Source organism: Tursiops truncatus, chromosome 5 (assembly GCF_011762595.2).
Source record: "Tursiops truncatus isolate mTurTru1 chromosome 5, mTurTru1.mat.Y, whole genome shotgun sequence".
Classification (NCBI taxonomy): Eukaryota; Metazoa; Chordata; class Mammalia; order Artiodactyla; family Delphinidae; genus Tursiops; species Tursiops truncatus.
Genome location: NC_047038.1, coordinates 9,515,072 through 9,537,503, shown reverse-complemented (window position 1 = coordinate 9,537,503; position 22,432 = coordinate 9,515,072). Strand labels below are relative to the sequence as shown.

Sequence of the window (22,432 nt, the reverse complement as noted above, 5' to 3'; positions counted from 1 at the left end):
GGAAAAAAATAAAGAGTTGTCCCAGAAGTAGTCCTGGGGACTGGACATTATCATGTTTGTTTAGTGGAGTATGGACGTCAAGAATTGCCCCAATGTGACACTATATGGACAGTATAAAGAAAGGTACTTCCTGTTATATACATATGCATGAGAAGGTATTCAGAAGAGGCATGTGCTAGAACTGGGTAGCTGAGGACCTCCCAGCTGAGGGTCTCCAAATGCATTTGAGAAAGGTAAGGTGTTGTTGATCTTCTAAGGCATAAAATACAATTAACAAAGAGGCAAATGATCGAAACTAATTCCACCACATTATTTCTCTTCTTGCAGGACATGGGGGCGGGAGGGTTTAACTGTGATACCAGTTAAACAGTGAGACTAGAACATATAGGATAGTTGCCAGTAGCACCAGTGAAATGGTCAATTAGCAAAGACCAAAGCACACGGGGTGTATTAGCCAGAGTTCTCCAGAGAAACAGAACTTAAGAGATGTATGTATACATATACGGAGAAATTTATTTTAAGGAATTGGCTCATGTGACTCTGGAGGCTGGCAAGTCCAAAACCTACAGGGTGTGCTGGCTAGAAACCTAGGAAGAGTCAGTGTTGCAGTTCAGTTCTGAAAACTGTCTGCTGGTAGAACTCCTTCTTGCTCTGGGAAGATCAGTCTTGTGTTCTATTCAGGCCTTCAACTGATTGAATGAGGCCCATCCACATTATGGAGGGCATTCTGCCTTATTCAAAGTCCAGTGATGTAAATGTTAATCTCATCCAAAACACCCTTATAGAAACATCCAGAGTAACATCTGACCACATGTCTGGGCACCTTGCCCCAGCCAAGTTGACATATACAATTAAACATTATACCGGGCCAGTCCTGGACAGAATGAACCATTTACTTCAAGAAATTTTAAGCCCTATTTCTTACGTTTCTTCTTTCAGCAGGACAATAAATGGTTTGAAGTGAGAGACCAAAAAAGGAATCCACAAGAGCTCAAGTTCTAGTGACTCAGCCAATGACCGCAAAGTCCAAAGTTAATGAGTCTGACTGGTGAGTAGGTACATTTGTCATTGTTGTTTTTACTATTATACGTCTAGGCTGCTGTATTTACCATACATTAAAAAGTCAGAACTTACAAAAATTATTTTAGGGCAATTGGCTGTCACCTTAGAAAGTAAAATATAATTCTATGCTATTACAACAACATATATAAATTTGTTTCGGTCATATTAAAAATTTAAACTGAACATAAATTCTTTAAATTTACATTAGAAATGTAGAGAAGAATCTTTATACTCTTAGGTAAGGATTCCTTAAGCAAAATACAAAAGTACTAACCATAAATGGAAACTGTATAAATTTGACTACCATGCAATGATTATTTCTGTCAAAAGAAACTCTAAACTAAATAAAAAATACAACCCACAGACTTAGAGATAATTATAGAAAGATTGCAGACTCAAAGATCTGTAATCAGATTATAAAAATAATTCTCAAATAATAGAAGAATAAATAACTCCAATAAAAAAAGGCTTGAAAAGACCATCCACAAAAGTGGAAATATGAAATAAAGGTGAAAAAGTGTCAAACTCAGTATTAATCAGGAAGAAAAACTAAGTTGAAACAATACTATTATTCCATTTCATATCCAACAGATTCAAGTTGGTATGTACCATAATTTAAGAAGGATAATAAATATGGGAACTCTCATTTACTGCTGTTGGGACTGCACATCATTATGTCCACTTTGGGAAGAAATTTAGCACCAACTAGTATAGTTGGAGATGTACATACAAAAGTTGATATTTCCACTTAAAACTATATATCTTTCACTAAAACTCTTGTACATGTACACAAGAAGACGTGTACAGAAATTTTTACTGTATCATTATTTGTAATAGAAAAACATATTGGAAATATGTTTATCAGCAAGAGAACATATAAATACCTATGTGCGTATGTATGAATAACACATTGGTATGTGTGTTTTCCTTTGTACCTACGTACATAAAGTTAAACTAACCACATCATTTCATGGCACTATGATCATCAGGAAGTATATGATTAATTCTGTTTTATTTGGTTGTATATTAATTTTTGCCCTTTTTCTGATATTTCTTTTTATTATTTATTATTTGTGACTCAAAATGGCCCCTAATGATTCCTACCAACTGTTGTGTAGTCCCCTGCCACATCTACCAGGGTAGGGCTGTGTGACCTAGAGAATATTGCAGAAGTAATGTTATGTTAACTTCTGATGTTGTCTTACAAGACCTTGGGGTTTACATCTTGCTCCCTTTCTTTCTGAATTCACTTGCACTGGGGACAGCCAGATGCCATGTCTTGAGGACATTCAAGCAAGCCCCGTGAGGATACACATATGGTAAGAAACTGAGGTCACCAGCCAACAGCCATGTGCTATGCAGGCCATTCTGGAAGTTGGTCCTCTAATCCCAGTTAAGCCTTTAGATGCCTATGGGGCTGACCCACCTTTTGACTGCAACAAGAGAAATCCTGAACCAGAATCACCCTACTAAGCCATTCCTGGATTCCTGACCCTCAGAAACTGTGAAGTAAAAATCATTATTGCTTTAAGCCTCTAAGCTTTGGAGTTATTTGTTAAGAAGCAATATATCACTAATACTTTCCTTTTCGCCTTAGTCACCCATGCTAATGTGTTTGACCTTGATTTTTTTGTGAGTATATATCCTTGAGAGATATATAATTTTGCTTCTTGTGCATGTATTTTTAATTTATAAAAATGCCGTTGTGCTACAGATGTCATTCTGTTTCCTTTTTCCACAACATGTTTTTAAGACCTACCAATTTTGCTTATAATTAGTATTATTTTTCTCTAAATGCAGAAAAGCATCCTATAGTATGAATTCTTCATAACTCATCTTGCTCCATATCCCCTTAGAGACCTGTGACTAGTTTTCTCAAAGGTATATACCTTGAAAGGGATTGTTGGGTCATAGAGTACACGCTTTCCATTTTCTTTTTGAAGACTTGCTTCATTGCCTCCCATCTCTTCCCTATCCCATAAATATATATATATATATTTTTTTTAATTTACTGTTTTATTGGGTAATATATTCATATAGGGCAACACTTAAAAGTCTGCATTGTGGCTATTTCCTTCAGCTTCACATTTCTTTTCCCCATAAGGAAGATAATACCATTAGTTCCTTTTGAGTCCTTTTAAAATGATGTTTGTATCCACAAGCAAGTACAGATTCTTTACATTTTTACTCAAATAGTAGCACGTTAAACACATTGTTCCATACTGCACTATTTTTTTTTTTACTATGTAATTTAACTTGAAGAAATTTCTACTTTAGAACATAAACAACCTATTCTTTGATATAGGTACATAGTGTATCATTGTTGGATTTATCATAATTATTTAACAAGGTCTTTATAGATGGATTAGATTGTCATTTTTTGAACTTTCAAATAATCCTGAAAAGAATCATCTTAAACAGAAAAAATCATTTTATGTATGTGCAAGATTATCCATAAAATATATGTTTAGAAATATATTTCTGGGTCAAAGGGTAAGTGTATTTATAATTAAAGAGATTAATATTTAAATAGCTCCCTATAAAAGTTGTATCAATTTACAAATATATATCAAAGGATCAATGCTTGAGTTTACTAATTCCTCATTACCTTCCCTTGCCAAAATGTGAATTCAAACTTTTGTTTTGTTTGCTTAATGTGTGTGTTTATGTAATGCATGCAAATATTGAAATGTATATATTTGAAAGGTTTATATGCACATATTCAAAATTTAGGAAGTACAGAAGGTAAATGGGGAAAAGTAGATTTAGCTCACATCACTTACTCATTCACACAGTAATTTCTCCTGTGGCAGCCATACTTGTCAGCTACATACACATAAAAGTTTGGGTATATAGATTAATTCCTCTTATTTGGACGTATTTGTACTTCTTTCGTGTTGCAGGAACTGGAATGAGAAAGCTCTTTCCAAGGTGCTATTTTAAAAAGAGGCACCAGATTCCTGCATAACCATTTATATTAGGAATATATTCCTTTATTATCTCAACGTTCAGCCTCAGGCAAACACCATGATATATGTGGATCTTAACAAAGTGATATACTTTTTAAAAAAATTGGGGTATAGTTGCTTTACAATGTTGTGTTAGTTTCTGTTGTACAACGAAGTGAATCAGCTATATGTATACATATATCCCCTGCCTCTTGGACCTCCCCCCGACCCCCCATCCCATCCATCTAGGTCATCACACAGCACGGAGCTGAGCTCCCTGCACTATACAGCAGGTTCCCACTAGCTATCTGATTTACACATGGCAGTGCACATACGTCAATTCCAATCTCCCAATTCGTCCCACACCCCTTCTCCCTGCCCAGTGTGTCCACATGTTCCCTACGTCTGCGTCTCTATTCCTGCCCTGAAAATAGGTTCATCTGTACCATTTTTCTGGAGTAATGAGTTCTACACTACTCACTACTGCTGGTCATAATGTTTGAGCCTGCTCAGATCCAGCCAGTGTGCTGTACAGCAGTCATCCTGGGATCGTCCCCTGCAGAGCATCTATCATCTCTGTCCAACCAATGAAAGGCGAGAAGAGACATGCACACAGGATGTCTTAAGTGTCTTATCCCAGAATTTCTGAACATAACCTTTGCTTGCTTTCTACTGTAGAAAATGTATTTACATGGTCACACCTAATTTCTAACTTCAAAACTAAACACAATTTAGTTTTGAATATGTTTCTTTATTATGTGCCCACATGTGAGCCATATTTTTGTCTTTTATTGTTTTATTGTTGTTGTTAAGCTGTTTACTATGAAAAGTGAGAACAGATTGAAGAGCAGAAGTTGTCTTTGTCACGTTTTAGAGTTTTAGCTTTCACATTTATATCTTTAATCCACACAGAATGTACATCTAGCTGTGGTGTGAGAAGATATCTGTCTTTTATTTTCCTTCTAAGGGATGAATTTTCTCAGTTTAATGCTGCTGTTCTTGACCTACATATTTCCATATATATGTGGAACAATTCCTTCAGTTTTCTAATATGTTCCTTTGTTTTCTTTATCCCTGTGCTAATATTATACTATATATCTTTTTACATATTTTGTAAAGCAATTTTCTCAGTATAATTCTTCTTTTAATTGTTGTTAATTTAAGAACTTACGTCAAAGATTTATAAAAGATTTTTGAATTTTACACACCCACAACTACAGACACAAACACTTATTAAAATTTTTATTAGAATCCCTTTAAGTGGAACAAATTATAAAGTGTTAATAATCATGATATAGATGTATCCTTTTCATAAATATATCCCATCCATTTATACATGGTCATTTTCATATATTTTAATAAAACATTTAAATTTTTCCCATAACTTTTATATATGCTCTATTAGTAATTTGACACTTTATCATTTTTTGATAATTTTATGCAGTGTTTTTGTTTCTATTATGTATTCTAATAAGTATTTACTACTGTAAAGGAAAAATAACAATGCACTCTACCATCTGTGGCTGCCATCATATTAACTAATATGTTCAGGATCTTAAATACTAATTTTAGAATATTTTAATGTTACCTTTGGGTGAGAGGAGAATGATGCTAGGGAAGTTTGCAAAAGAATCTCCAACCATATGTAAAATGTCTTATTTCTTTATAAATTTAAACAATTTAACCAAATTTCTATATTCATTAAATTATCATCCATATGTTACTATTTGTTTAATATATCTTCAATAATGTGTTCTTAAAAGTGGAAGAGTAATATTTTAGTTTACATGAGGGTTTAAAAGTGTATCATTCATAATAATAGTTTAAAATGAAGTAAATTATTATATCCCTTTCTGAATTTTTGTATATGTTTTCTATTATATAGGTTCTTCATTGAAGGGTATAAATAAGGCTACTTATGCATTTGCAGTGTCACAAATGTGGTAACTATAGTTGAATGAAATTTAACCTTAGAGGTAAACATATCCGGTTCTAGTTTTTTTTTTTTATTGGAACTCAGTGCTTTGTATTTACAAAAGAAAAATAATAAAGGAAAAGTCTGAAACTAATCAGCTGGAGACACGGGGCAAAGGTGGGAATCTGGGGAAAAGGGTAGAGTCCTCTGCAGGGAGAGAAGGGGAGGGGCTCCGACACCAAGGAAGCCTGAGGGTCCCAGCCTCTAGGGGTTTCCCCAGGGCCAGCCCCCCCCCCCCCCCCCGCAGAGGCTCAGATCGAGGGGCCAGGAGCTGAGTCAACCACAGCCCCCTCTGGTTTTTCCAGGAGCCTGAGTTCCCAGCTCCAGGGGTCTGGGATGGCAGGGGAAACTGAGGCCAGAGAGAGCCCATGGGTCCTGCCACCACTTCTCACTGTGGCATGATCTTGGCAGCCTCGCCGGAATAAGGGCAATGAGGTCCCGGTTGATGAGGAAGACGAATCGCAGGCTGGCGATCTCCACCACGGAGTTGTTGCTAAGGCGCCATTTGGAGCCACACAGCACAGGTCGTCCATCGATGTAGATGGACCGCCGGCCCTCATTGGCAATGAAGTCACCATCTTTTTTCCAGCTTGGTGACACCTTGCTTCCGGGAGATCTTCCAGGCCGGACCCTCCAGAGACAGGTCCAGACGTTAATCTGGTTACCCTCGGTTGCTCTGCCTAGGGTGATCTTTCTCAAGCGCCTCAGGCACCACACCATGCGGCCCCGGAGCACTGCCTGGGTCTGGCTGTCAAAGTCTGGAGAGCTCATGCCTGTGATGCTATCTACTAGCACCTGCCACTTATGCGGTTCCTGTTCCAGCTGCCGAATCTCTCGTTTCTGGAGCCGGTCAGCCACCGTCAGCTCATGGTCTAGGACTTCATCTCACATGTCCTTGAGCTTTACTGTCGTCAATCAAGTCCTCTGCATCCGAGAAGTTCAGCACTTGGTCCCCCTTGGGCAGCGGCTGCACTGTCTGGTCCTCCAACAGGGAATACTGCTTCATGAGCTGCCAGTGGGCCTGTAGAGTCTTGGCAGTAGGGGCCAGGTAGAAGGCATCAGGGCGTCTGTGCAGCAGGTCCTGGAAGTCTCCAAGGTGGGCTGGCTGGCCGATCTCGCTTTGCTCAGCAGCTGCTCTTCAGCCTTGCTAAACAGGGCCTTGCTCTGGATGGCGGCAACGGCCTCTGAGTGCAGCAGTGGGTCTCATGGCCTGGCAGGCCAGCTTGGAGATGACAGGATCGTAGAGCAGGGCATACCGGTGCTGCTGGGTGAAGCGGCGGCTGAACTTCACGCCCAGGTGGACAGATGTCAGGTCATTGGTCTGCAACACGGCATCGATGAGCAGGAGGTCGTCCGCAGGCTTCCAGCAGCCCAGATCCTTGATCACCTGGAGTGGCTGTTTGCTCTTCTTCACCCGCTTGGTGAGCCCAGGGGCTGGGGCTGGGCTGGGTGGCACAGGGACGATGGGAACCTTGGACACCTTCTTCTTCTCATTGGAGGAGGGAGGGTTCACTCCCCGAACAGTGCCCTGGTTCCACCCCACTAGCCCCCTTCTCCCAGGTAGAGGACTTAGCCAGGCTGCTCTCCACCAGCTCATCATCAAACTTCTTTCTCTTGGTGAACCTGGAGGTGCTTCTCCGTTTAGGGATGGTGCCAAAGCCTGTGAGGAGGCCCGCTTCTGCCAGTGCCATCCGCATCCTCTGAGCGGCTGGCAGTGCCTGATGCCATCAGGGGTGAACCTAGCAGTCCCTGAGAATCTTTGTAGATCCTCTTACAGTCCCAAAGCCACTTGCTCCAAACCACAGGGCTAGAAGGAAGGGTCCCACAGGTTCATCCAAGGATTCTGACCAGGTGAACTTAGAGGCTGAGAGGAGATTCATTCCTAGGCTGCCAGCTCCAACGGTTTCTCCATGGCGATGATGGCAGCAGCCGCAGGGCCAAAACTGGCTTCCTTGAGATTCGTCTACTTCCCTGGTTCTAGTTTTGACTGCACTGTTGTTTCCATGTAACCATGCCCAAATTCTTTAACTCTACATGGCTTGACTTAGTAAATTAGAAATAACAACATGTTTGCTTTATTTCAATGAATTTATCTAACAATAATATGGTACAACATATATAATTTCTGTGTCTATAATAATAAACTGTACAAAGTAAAATTACTGTAATATTGGTACTTTGCAGAGCTCAGTTCAGTAAACATTTATTGAGTGCATGCTATGTCCCAGGTACAGAATTTGGGATAACAACAACAACAAAATCATAAAAGGAGTATGTGTTTTGGCTTAAGGTGCTTACATTCAAATCCTTTTAAAAGTTTTGCGGTGAGTGTTCCATTAAGAACACCTATTCATGGTTTCTAGGGCCTTAATCTTACAATCCTTCTCAGTGTTGACAAATGATTTTGTGAGTCTGTTAGCATGAAAAGTTCTTATTTAAATTAAAAACAACAGATTTGTATATTACTATTTTAGCAAAAGATGTTGGTATTCCTAAAAACTGAAACAAGACATTCAGTAAACTTACCTATTATGTGAAATAAATTTTATCTGATGGTGGGAAAAATCTAAAATACTATAGTAATCACTTAACTCATGACTTATATCATTCTTCCCCCTCCTTGGTTGAGTGTCCTTTCTCTGCACACAAGGTCAACATAACAGCGGTCAGCTAGCGAGTTGAATAGTAAAGATCAGACTATCTTTGCATAGTTTCTAAATTTAGCTTTCTAATCATTATAACTTTTCATCAGTTATAGCTCTGAATCCTTGGTTTCGATTGACAAGATATTTTATTTTTATATAGTAATATAGTAAAATATATAACAATATATATTATATATATAATTTAGTAATAACTTTAATGCCTCTATATGAGAGCTAAACTGTGCCTCAAATTTCAGAAATTATTACTAACTGAAAACCAATCACAACCACATATGTCCCATAAGAATCTCAATATGTACGTCCGAAGTCTAAACTCATTTTAGTTTTCCTTAAAAAATATTTCATGTCTAGTGTTTCTTATCATCACCCTATAGTCACTTTAGTTAGAACCTGGATGGTCATGAGTGCCTTTCCTTCCCTTGACTCCTAAACGTAACTTTAAATCCCGTGGGTGCTCAATTCTAAATACCTTCTTCAAACATTTCTATTTATTTCATCCCCACTGCCCCTGTCCTACTCAGAGCCCCTGTCAAGTTTCACTTACAATAACACTAATGTCTTAATAGGTTCTCTGCCACCTTCCTGTACTGCCGCATTTAGTCTTTAGCATTGCAGTTAAAATGAGTTTAGTGTGTGCATTTGCCCTTGTTTCAACCTACTGTGATCTTTCAGACTCCCCAGGAGATATAAAAACTCTTTGTGATTGGGTCAAGCAAAGCTGTCCAGAATCATCTTGCAAACTATATCAGAGCCAGAATAAGCTACTCGTAATAGCCTGGACATAAGACTATCTGCCCCATATACTGTGTCTCTACCTGAATTGCACATGCCTTTTCTTTCATGGAAATTTCTACAAAGCCTTTTGCCATTTCTTAAAACAGATTCTCTCCTCTCTACCTCAATAATGTTTTGCTTACACCCCAAAAAGAGCACCAACAGGATTCCATTTGATTTCTTCGTTTTGTTTGGAATCCGAGATGATGAGTCTCTGCAGGAATTCATCTTTCTTCTTTAGCTTCTTACACAGTGCTTTGAGCATATACGTAGATATTTGCTAACTGTATACATTAATGAATATGTATTGTGTTTTCTATTGTGTGCTGTGTTTTTAAATTTTATTTGAATAATTTTTCTCTCTCTCCCTCCCTCCATCTATAGCTGTGGGTATATGTTTACATAAGTAATGAATAGTTTATTATACCACAATATAGAAATAAATGGGATTGCTATAATGCAAATCTCATTTAGATCCCATTCTAGGAAAGACTTTGTAAAACAAACAAAAGACATAGTACATACCAAATCATGAGTTTCTGAATTTCTTAATATACATTGTGAGCTCTATGTATATGGCAGGTAAACCAATTATTCAGAACATCTGGCCTCATCTCATATTGCATATACTTGCTATAATGTATGTAAAACAGAAACAGTAAAAGTGAGTGTAACACACTCATTTTTGTGCGCATTCTTTGTGCACAAATGCAAGTCTGGCTCATGTTTATACCTCAGCGATTTTTGAAAGAAGATTAATGACATGAATATTTGCAAAGAAAATGTCTATGTGACCTACATTGGTGTGGTTCTTGAATATCAGTGTCACAGTGCTTTGCAATGGCTGCCATATTGCCACACAGCCCTATTTTATGGAGGTGACAAGCTGTCACATGTAAGGTTTATTTCTATTACTTCTTTTGCTGCTTTAATTCAGTCTATTTTCAGTGTCTTTTCCTTTCCTTTTCATATGTTAATTGCGATTTGAACCAATTAACATATCTAACAAATCCTAGAATTAATTTTTCAATTCAGACTGAGGCATGTATTTCTACTGAAATGTACTAGTCTTTTTTAATAGTTCGGTTTCCATTATTTACCTACATTTTGGAACAAGGTTATGCCTATAGTTACTCACTTTGTTGCCCACTCTGGCTTCACTCAGTGGCCAATTTTAAGAACCAGGACTTTACTACAATTGCAAAACATTCTTGTTAAGCTCTGTCTCTTGAGGCAATCTCTAATATTTCCTGAAAAGTTAGATTTTTGTACAAATACCATTGTGAATTCAAATGAGACAGTCTTCTTTTAGGTCATAGGAGTGGGGCTAGAGCTATGAAGACATGTATGAAAGGGATTTGGGGCAGGAACATATGGTTACATTTTTTAATGTCTGAGATGTCAGGGCTGGCAGGAATAAATAACTGCATCTATGCTTCACATAATACAAATATTATTTTATAAAATTGTGATGAACAACTGCACACATGCCAAAAATCATTTAGTTTCATAGAAAGCCTTTTATATTCATTTGGACTTATCAAGGATTTTATATTTACCATTCAGAGATATTTTCTTTTTTTCAAACTTGAAACATAGCTTAAAGACAAAATAGGTCAAAATCTGAAGATTATGGAGTTGAATCACCTATAGCAGAGAGTTTTTAGATTAGCATTTGTTTACTTATTATGTATCCTATACCATTGTGATTTTATTCAGATGTGAATAAAAAATAATGTTTGTTTACTGAAAATCTAAGTCTCTCTCAAACAATTTAAAGATCCACAAATATAAAATCTAAAATGTATGAAAGCATAATAGACGATGTTCTGTTCACTACCCAGTCTTCATTACATCAGGTAAAATATGATCAATTGCAAACAACAGAAAATCCAACTCACACTGACAAATGACAAAGGATATTTAGGTATGTGCCTCATATTCTCACAAAGAACAGGGTCCACAGAAATGATCTTTTCCAACTTACAAATCACTAAAGACCCAGATTATTTTAGAACAAGTGACCACTCAAGATCACTGAAATTATCTCATCTCTGAACTCTTCTAGGTGCTACCTTCATCCACAGGCTGGTTTATATGCTAGTAGTAAAATTGATGCTGCAACTTAAGATCTCACATTCCTTTTACACACTGTCCAGAAGAGAAAACTTCATTTTTTCCAACCATTAACCAACATTCTGGGCTTGATTCCATTTAGAATAATTTAGGATCAGATTCTGAAGTAAAAACTTTGTGAAAAGATGTGCCATCATGGTCCTTCTTGGAGATGGGAGATGGAATCAAACTCACTCATACTACAAGGCTGCAAAACAATGATGTAGTAGCAGATGAGTGAAGCAGACAACAGTATCCACTGTCTTCCTATGGTATAGAGACACGATATTTAAAGATAAGTCACTGTAAAAGTCTGAGATAGTTGTCAATCAGAACCTCTCTCTAAATATTTTATTGTCGATTATTTTCAGACTGCAAAAGCAATAAATGGCCATTGCAACAAAACAAACCACACAAATGCAGACAACTAATCTGCGTATTTACTCCAATGCAAACCTTTACCCTATCAAGTCAAAAAAACATTTCAAAAGTGGATTTCCAGACCAACCAGAGATGTGACTAAAAATTATATTCAGTTGTATATTGAATTATATTCAATATACATCTATTTTTATGAAAAAAATACCCTCCCTGTTCCTTTTTATAAATTTAGTCTATTATTTTTGGCTCTTTTATTGAGAAGTAAGATCTATGTAGAGAAAATTGGAAAATGTGAAAGTCCAGTGTAATATGGATTACTTAAAATCATACCCCTTCTCCAAAAAGAACCCCTCCCATGTCATTATCACCTAAAATAAGAAATAGAACCCCAGAAGCAATCTACTTTCTCCCACCAAACATAAATCCATCACTCTCCCTAAAGGAAATCACTATCTAGGCTTAAAGTAATCACTTCTTTCTTTCCAAGATTATATCTGAATATGCATTACATTAGAGCTTTATTTTGTCTACTTCCAAACCTTTTATAAATGAAAATATACATTAAGTATGCTTTTGCCTCTTTATTCTTTAACTTATACATTTATTAGATTCATGCATTGAAGACATATATTGCTATAGTTTATTCATTTTCCATGCTGCACAGCATACTACTGAAAGAAACTATCATATCTCTAGCTATGACTAGCAATACATGAAAAAGTAGAAATTCCACCACTGACTGTACCATGCATGATTGGTGCTCATCTCTGTGAACCCAAAACACATCCTGAGGAGAAAAGTGCTTTTAGGAAGCTGCATTTGACAAATTCAGAGCCCTGTGATTAGTGATGCAGCTTTGTTGTGGTTCCCTATTAATAGCATACTTTGCTAATTATGAGTAAAGCTCAGAGTTGAATAAGGCTTGTGTATCGTGACTCTGGAAATTCAGCCCTTTGTAATGGTGCCAAAATTAAAACAATAACTAATATTTATAGTGGTTTTATATGAAGTAACTTGAATAATCATAACAACACTAGAGTTTAGGACTACTATAATCTCTGTTTTCTAAATAAGGAAATGGAGAGCTTAGGTAACTTTACCAATGAAGCATAGCAACTATGGACTGGAAAGTAAACTAAGACATCTGGCTTCAGAGTCTATCTCTAAACCAAAACATCTGGCTTCAGAGTCTATCTCTAGCAGTGTACTATAGTATTGCTAGAATGCCTTACATTTTGTGTTGTTCAGTATAAGAGAGAAAAACCTGTGGAAATATAATTTGTGGAGGAACTTGCAACATTGACCAAAAATTTCTTTTTTCAGTTGTCCTGGGTCTTAAGATGGAGTGGTTTGAATGGGAAGAGTTGTCATGATTAGAATTATGACATAAAGTTATTTTAATTCATAGGATAAAGTAAATATACATATACCATCACATACTTTCTATTTATTCTATATCTGGAATTAAAATTAATTTTCATATACTCTAGTGGTTCACAAAATAGGTCAATATGCAAATTAATATTTTTCATTGTTACTTTGACTTTTCACTTAACCTGAAATACCACACAACTTGTTCTACTGTACATGGAAGTTCTGGGTATATGAACAAACAAGAATATATAAAAATAATAATTATCTAGGCCTAAGCTTTACTTTTATTCTTCTTCTATGTCTCCTTATATTTTATTTATGCCTGTAGTTACAAATTTTAATGATACAATTACCTTGTCTTCCTTTACACGTAATCACCTGCTGTCTCATTCTCAATATCCCGATGACTTTTCTGCTCTAGACCTATCGTGATGATGGCCCTGCCGTAATGTTCATCTCCACTTGATCTTATTCAGTCTCTTTCTTCTTTTTCTTTGTCCATATTTTGGTTCTCTGTCTTACGATCTAGCTGTTTGGCAAACTGTCTTGTATAAAAATGTGCTCTTTATCCAGTTAAGATTTATAATCTCAAAAGCACAGATTTGGAAGAAATTCTTAAAGGTCTGTTCATGCAGACATGTGTCCAATATTTTATCCTGGTTCTCCATGAGTTAAAAATCACAATTTTATACCAAGACTGGTTCTTGTATCAGTCAGGGGCTTAGCAGCAAACAATTCACACTTGTAAAGTAATTGAGACAAATTTAATAAGCAAAAGTTTTAAAACTTATGAACAAGGTTTAAGACTACCAATACGATATCCTAAGGCTATGAAATAAGGGAAATTTTACCTTCCTTAGCCCTGAAAATATAGGGTAAGGATTCGTTCTTCCCACCCCCCGATCTCTTTCTGGAGTTTCTTATTTTCCAAATCCCAAACGTAAACCAAAGGATTAGGGAGTTTAGTCAGAACAGAACTGTTTTCTGGGACACAGACCATGATGGTGATGTATGGATGGTGGAGTTGGAGCAGATTGCAGAAGGTTTCCAAGAGAAAGATTGAAGTCCTTTATACATTTCTAAAGTTAGAAAAGTGTATGGATGAAGAAAGTGACAGTCCTTTTCGGTGTGTACCATTTTGTGAAGAATGTTCTCTAGTTCAAGTTTGAGCCAGTTTAGATATCATGCTGTTTTGAAAATCTGCTTACCTTATAGAATAATTATACTCTAAGAAACAGTATCATTGAAGAGATGAACAATTTCCAAACATTACAAAGCTAGCACACACACAGTGTGACCTATTTCTAATAATTATTGAACATTTTCATTACATGGTAGGAGATTTTGAGGCATTGCATCACTACACCAATGTAAATTGCAGTGCTGAGACTTGAAGAAGATGAATAATTCTATTGCTCTTTGGAGAGGTGTTTCTATAGATATCCCTTTTTTTGAATGGGAAAAGAATTTTCAGGACTCCCATCTGTGGATATCAGTATCTGCCCCAATGCTTGAATGCTATTGGCATCTGACATAATTTTTGGCCACTCAAGGATTATGTTTTATTGTGTTTTTTTTAATATACTCATTGTATGCATATGAAATTTCAGTACTGTGACTATAAGCATCAGTGATAAATATTTAGCTTGTGATTCCTCAGAAATCAATGTCTATTACTGAACTTTAATATCTAGCTGGTTTTGTGAGAAGTTTTCTCATTTTGAAACTGTTTAAACTCTTTCCCCCCAAATTACATTATCGTTATCATCATGGATGTTAATAGTTACTTGATAATAAGCACTTACTATGTACTAAGCACTGTATTAACTGCTATATGCATATTTGATATTTACAGTAGTTCTACAGCTCAGTCCAGTGTGGTAGTCAGTAACCACTAAAATTAAACAAAATTAAAGTTTCAGTCTGACTAGTGACATTTCAAGTGCTCAGTATTAGTGGACAAAACAGGTTTAGAACATTCCATCATCACAAAGATTCTATTTGGCTATTTAATGAGATAGAAATAGTAAGTAACCTGAAACTTTAACCACAGCTATCTGATTCCTAAACTACAGTCATAAATTTCATATTATACTGTACATTTCATGACAATAGAAACCATCTCTACTTTGTTTGCAGTTTTTTTAATCAGAAAGTCTATGCATAGTAAACCCTTCATGAATTAGTGGTAGAAGAAATGACTGAGCAAATTTAAAAAATCAAGAAATATTACTTAAAGCTAATTATATATCTAGAATTTCTATAGAAAGTAATTATTCAATATCTGATTTAGTGTATGATCTTGTGTAAATTGTCATGTCCTCTATCCCTTCAACACAGTTATTTTAATTCCACACGTTTTGTGTTCCTCTCAGAATTTGAGTTTTGTTATAGTACCTTATCCCCACAAATTAATTTCCCCATTGAATATACTATATTTTTGTTTTATATTTTGCACATTGGTTAACTTTGTAAGATGTAATCCAACAAAATAGCAATCAATTTAGACTGAACAGAACTTGCCTTCTGAGTCTGACAAAAATAAAAATGAACTAAATGTTTCATTGCTATTTCCATTGGATTTTGCTCATGTATTTCCAATACCCATTTATTGTTATGACATTGTTTTATCAATTTACAAGTATGTAGCCTTCTTACTATGCTCCCCTGACTATTCATTGTATCATCCAAATTTGAATTGTGCAAACTTTTCTTTCTACTATGTTTCTGTAGTGCCCTGAAAATGGCATAAATCTTTTATTTATATTCAGTTCTTCTAGAGACTCAGCAATTTCACAGGTACTTTTATTCATTGAATGGTGTTCAGGGAACAGTTGTGGATATTGGGAACTTCTCCTCCTTCAGTGCCTGTACAGCGTTCGTTCTGATAACTAATGTGTATCTGGTATTATTTTTTTAGCTTGTGTATATTCTTCACCTTGAGAGGCAGCTTTCAACAACTGTCAGAGAGCAGCTTTCTCTACAATCATGTGGATTTGTAAAGACCAACTAAGAAGAAGAAAACTTTATTTATGAATGATTTTAATTTGTGGAAATACACTCCTTCTATAGGAACAAAATTTAAATAAAATTCCATATAATGTTTCTAGTTTGTGGTCACTGAAAATTCTAACCAATGCTAGAAACCAAAAACCTGTTAATCTCTGCATGAAAATAACATTAATTAGAATAAACTCAGTTTATATATCTGGATTTGTGTGATGTTTAAGGCCTAAAACTAAGGTCAATATTATGTGCTGCCTTGACAGTTAGTAAAATTGGGATGGCCTCAAATGGCCTAACTTCAAGTAGGCCTCCCCACTCTGTTCCCACGGATAAGGTTCCCCAGAAAAACAACCCTCCTTATTTAAGGGGTGAGACACAATTCCTGCTTATACATGAGTAGTGAGTTTCAGTTCTCTGCCAGTCTCTGGAATTATTCAGACAAGCTAATCACATCCTTCCATAGGAAACAGGGGCACCCCACCCCCTTGACACTACAAAGCCAGCAACCTCCCATAGCCCCTGGTTTACCTTGTTCTCAAGTACAACCCCATATGGCCCTGCCTAGTACATGGTGTCCTCTTCCTCTGACCTGTGAGTATACGTGACTAATCACCTGCTGTCAGTCTCATCTGTCCCATGCAGTGTGTCAGGTCTGGCCATCCTCATAACCCTAGGGTGGAAACCCCTCCCTTAACAATGGGATGAAAGGAAGGTAATTAAAACAATTTGATGCTTTATTGAGTATCATATGAAATAGTATTTGCATGTCAGAAACAGAAGCACTATTAACTACACCAAATGACGTGCATATATATTGAATCTCTTTTTATAGCTAATTCTTTTAATACTGGATTTTCACTAGGTCACTACAATGATAAACACCTAAAGGACGATGACTATAACTTGAAGTAGCATAGGGTCCAATGAGGACACAAGGACATAAACAAGAAATTTAACAAGATGATAAGTATTGCTATATAATAACATTTTAAAGCTGTTTTTCTCAGTGTGCTCTGAGAAAGTAGAAAAGATGTAGTGCCTGGCACGTAATATGTATTCAGAATGGTTTTCAGAAATAAATGAAGAAAAAACAGCATGCTAGCCCAATCAGAAGGAGTAATGAGGAAAGGCTTCTTTATGGAGCGACCAGAAACTAAGAGGGGATTCAAAAACACAAGTCAGAATAGCAATTCTGAGCTGACAACATGACAGCTCAAGAGACAGGACTTATGAATGGAGAATGGGGTTTTAACACACTCATGTTTATAAGATATGTGACCTTGATCTTCTACTCAGTGAAGACGTAGATTAAGCTGAAGAGCTTGTGAATAAACATGAAAAGTAACTTGATTTAATAATCAGGTAAGTATAAAGTAACACTTTATTGAGACACCAGCCTATATCCACCATATTGATATAATTCAAAATGTCTGAGAATGCTAACTATTGTTAGGGATATGAGGAAAGGGAAATTCTTATATATTACTGGTTTCTCTAATCTATGGAGATCAAGAAGAGTATATATGAAGTAAAATATCTTGAGAAAAAAGAAGTTCTGTAGAATACAGTGGGGAAAAGTGTCATGTTTGCTCTTTTTATTTCTCACGGTGAATAGCATCATTTAGAAATTCACATGCTCCCAGTAAAATACATTTATATTACATTATCTAGGGTTAGCTAAGTTAAGACTCATTAATGAATAAATGGTCTAAAATCTTTTTTCCAAAAATATTGAATATACTACTAATAACATAAGATCAAAGTACAATATAATAATGGTTGGAAAAAATAATTGTCTAATCTAATCATCTCTGACATGATGTCAGCCAAAAAGTGAATTATCAAGATTATTTTAAACATACATACATACACCCCTGTGATCTTTATTGCTGGACTAGACCCTAAGTGTATATTTCGACTTGTCCAGTTGGAAAGTAGGAAATCATCAAAAATAGAAAGATTTTACTTTTCTTCTCTCTTTCATAATTTTTTATTTTATATTTAATTGAATATTTTATATGCATATATTATATTAATATGGAAGAAGAGAAGAAATGCTTGAGTGTGTTGACTAGAGATTTACTGAAATAATGAATTTTGTTATATAAACTCAATAGAGAACCACCTGGGGAAAAAAAGAAAAGCTCAGTGGATTGGTGGACAAATGGGGAGAAAAATTGAAGTGACAATGGTTTGGAGCAGTCTTTGATCTAGTTCACCAGGCCTGACTCGGTATAACAGAGCGGGTAGGGTAGGAGGAGCATTAAAGATTTAGGATTTAGAACTTATATAAGTTCTTGCTTCTGATATTATTTTAAAAGTGATTGAGGGCTTCCCTGGTGGCGCAGTGGTTGGGAGTCTGCCTGCTAATGCAGGGGACACGGGTTCGAGCCCTGGTCTGGGAGGATTCCCATATGCTGCGGAGCAACTAATCCCGTGAGCCACAACTACTGAGCCTGCGCGTCTGGAGCCTGTGCTCCGCAACAAGAGAGGCCGCGATAGTGAGAGGCTCGTGCACCGCGATGAAGAGTGGCCCCTGCTTGCCACAACTAGAGAAAGCCCTCGCACAGAAACGAAGATCCAACACAGCAAAAATAAATTAATTAATTAATAAACTCCTACCCCCAACATCTAAAAAAAAAAAAAAAACTATTAAAAGTGATTGATTTATCACATTCATTCAGGGAGATGAATGTGATAAATAATGGCACAATGTTTGCATTATGCGTGACCACTAGAAATGTGAACCTAAAAGTTAATATTATTTGTTTTCCTGAAACATAGAACCAAACTTAAGAATTATCTAGAGAATTTGATTCAGGTGCAATGACCTCATTCCAAAAAAAAAAACCCACCAAGATAGAAGCTTAAAAAATACTGAGGCAGAGAAGGAAGGAATGAAATAGAGACAGTAAATAAAAAGAGGGAGAGATTGAGAAAGAGAAAAAGAAACTTGTTGACAGTCTTTTATGCCAGAATGCTTTCTACAGGTGTACAGAAATATCCCTTTGAAATGACTGACTATATGGCCAACTCAGACTACGCTCTCCATAGGCTTCTCCTCTTCTGCACATAACTCACATTGCTGACTCTTCCCAGTGTTGACACAGTGTGATGCCAATCCAAACCTTAAACACTCTTCAGAGTACTATGCCTTTCTTCCCCTAATCTAATGCATTAACATTAATAGGTTTTCAGGGAAAATAAAAGAATTTTATAGGAAATAAAGAGACAACACCTGAGGCAGGGGGAGTTAAAGAAAAAAAAATGGAATTCTAGTCTTTATTTCAATCAACACTTAATCAAATGTTGCTCGCCTAGTCAGTTTATGAAACAGCAAGTCCCTAATACTATAACCTTTTAACCCTATCTGGTTTCAGTGTTAAAAAAAAAAAAAAGAAACACAACAAAAAGTTGATAATAGAAACAAGTAAGATAAAATTTCTATTCAGGGAAAGATGTGATATAATTCTGGTACCATTTCATGTTCTAAAGGTGTCCTAATCTCGTATAACTGCTTTTATGGTTCTTCAACATGTAGCTGCCCAAATTATCTCCTTGAGTCTCTAGAAAGGTTACACACTTTATGTGACAAAATTTTTCTCAGCACCTCAGGTAGGACTATGCATATTGCCTCCTCAGAGGTGCTTATTTTTTCTGAAGACTATTCTTTGGTAGTGGTTAAGCCTGGTTCTTTCTTTCAGTAATTAAAAAAAATATATCCTTACCATATTTTCCTTTTTAATTGAGTTATTATTTTGAGATAGTTGTAGATTGACATACAACTGTAAGAAGTTACACAGAGAAGTCCTGTGTACCCTTAACTTGGTTTTCTTCAATTGTAACATCTTGGAAAACTATAGTGGTGATACAATATCACAACCAAGATAATGATATCAATACAGTCAAGGTGAAGAACAATTTCATCACCACAAGAATCCTTCATGGTGTCCTTTTATAGACACAGACACTTCCTTTCCTTTCCCTACTACCTCCTTAGTCCCTGGCAATCACTAATCTGTTCCCTATTTCAATAATTCTGTCACTTCAAGAATGGTATATAAATAGAACCAAGCAGTATGTTAATTTTTCTCTCAGCACAATTTACTGGAAACTGAGCCACACTGTGTGTATACCAGTAGTTTATTCCTTCGTATTGCTGAAAGCAACCAATGATGGGAATATACCTGTTTTTCTTTTTTATCAACTATTCACCCCCTTAAAGGACATCTTTCCAGGTTTTGGCTATTTACGATAAAGCTGCTATAAACATCTGTGTACAGGTCATTTGAGTAAACATAGGTTTCCATTTTTGTGTGTGTAAATGCCCATGAGTGAATTTTCTGGCTTATATGGTAGTTGTATGATAAGTTTTTTAAGGAAATAACAACTTGTGTTGCAAAGGGTCTGTATCATTTTATACTTCAAGCAGCAAGAATGAGTGAAAGGAATCTCCATGCTGTTTTCCATAGTGATTGCACCAATTTACATCCCCATCAACAGTGCAGGAGGGTTCCCTTTTCTCCACGCCCTCTCCAGCATTTATTGTTTGTAGACTTTTTGATAATAGCCATTCTGACCGGTTTGAGGTGAAACCTCATTGTGGTTTTGATTTGCATTTCTGCAATAATGAGTAATGTTGAGTATCTTTTCACGTGCCTGTCGGCCATTTGTGTGTCCTCTTTAGAGAAATGTCTACGTAGACCTTCTGTCACTTTTTTGATTGGGTTGTTTGTTTGTTTGTTTTGATATTGAGTTGTATGAGCTCTTTACATATTGTCAGTTAGATATTTCCTCTATGTACATTTAGAAGCACATCAGTGTTAAAATCTTGCTTCCACAAACAAACATAACTTAGAACACTCAAAAAGAGGAAGACTGCAGTCCCAATATTTTTTGCTTATCATGTTCTTCTTGCCTCCTGTTCCAAGGTTCATTCTTTTCTCATTTCTTTTTTTGTTTAGGAAAACTCCCCTTAGCCATTCTTTCAGGTTAGGTCTCTAATGATAAATTCTTAAATTTTCCTTCGTCATAGCATGTCTTGATTTCTCTTTGTCTTGTATTCCTGAAGGTTATTTCCACTGGGTTTGGATTCTGGATCTACAGTTCTTTTCTTTAAAATGTTGTGCCACTTTATTTTGGTCTCTAGGGTTTCTGATGAGAAATCTACTGTCAATCCAATTGTTTTCCCCTAAAGCTATGGTCATTTTTCTCTTGCTGCTTTCAAGATTTTCCTTTGCCTTTAGTTGTCAGAAGTGTCATTATGATGTGTCTTGAAGGGGATTTCTTCGGGTTTATCCTGTTTGAACTTCACTCAGTTTCTTTAATCTTTAGGTTTGGGTCTTTTGCCAACTTTTCAGTCATTATTTCTTTGAGCTCTTTTCAGTCTCACCCTTTTCCTCTTGTCCTTCTGGGACCCTGATGACACAAATGTTAGGTCTTTTGTTATAGTCCTACAGAGTCTCTGAGGCCATGTTCTTTCTTTTTGTTTTTTTAGTCTATTTCCTCTTTATTGTTCACATTGGGTAATTTCTATTATTCTATCTACCGGTTCCTTGATTTTTTTTCCCTGTCTTCCCCATTCTGCTGCTGAGCGTGTGGATTGAGATTTGGGTTTTTTGTTTGTTTGTTTGGGTTTTTTTCTTATTGTATTTTCCAGTTCTAAAATTTATATTTGGTTCTTTTATTTCATTGCTGAAACTTTCTTTTTCTTCACTGTGACTTTCTATTTTTCATTTGTTACAAACGTATTTGTAATTGCTCATTGTAGCATTCTTATAATAGCTACTTCAAAATCTTTGTAAGATAATTCTGTGATGCCTATCCTCTTAATGTTTACATCTATTGATTGGCTTTTTTCATTCAGTTTCAGATTACCCTGTTTCTTGTATGATTAGTGATTTTTTTATTGAGATATAATTGACATATAATATTATATTAGTTTCAGGTGTATTATATTATGATTTGTATGTACATATTGCAAAATGTTCACCACCATATGCTAATTAATATCAGTCACCACACAGTTATAGAATTTTTTTTCTTCTCATGAGAATTTTTAAGATCTACTTTCTTAGCAACTTTCAAATATGGAATACAGTACTATTAACTATAGTCACCATGCTGTATGT

At 36.1% G+C, this 22,432-nt stretch overlaps 1 protein-coding gene across 1 annotated transcript; it reads right to left on the bottom strand.

The window, feature by feature from the left end:
- Nucleotides 1-6,373: 6,373 nt before the first annotated feature.
- On the bottom strand, nucleotides 6,374-7,746 carry LOC101323258 (microspherule protein 1). The gene is given in 10 exon segments (XM_019928081.2): nucleotides 6,374-6,405; nucleotides 6,408-6,570; nucleotides 6,572-6,631; nucleotides 6,634-6,888; nucleotides 6,890-7,074; nucleotides 7,077-7,182; nucleotides 7,184-7,492; nucleotides 7,494-7,642; nucleotides 7,645-7,668; nucleotides 7,671-7,746. Coding segments are annotated over 10 exon segments (1,326 nt in total). The 5' UTR covers nucleotides 7,714-7,746.
- Between the last annotated feature and the right edge of the window lie 14,686 nt (nucleotides 7,747-22,432).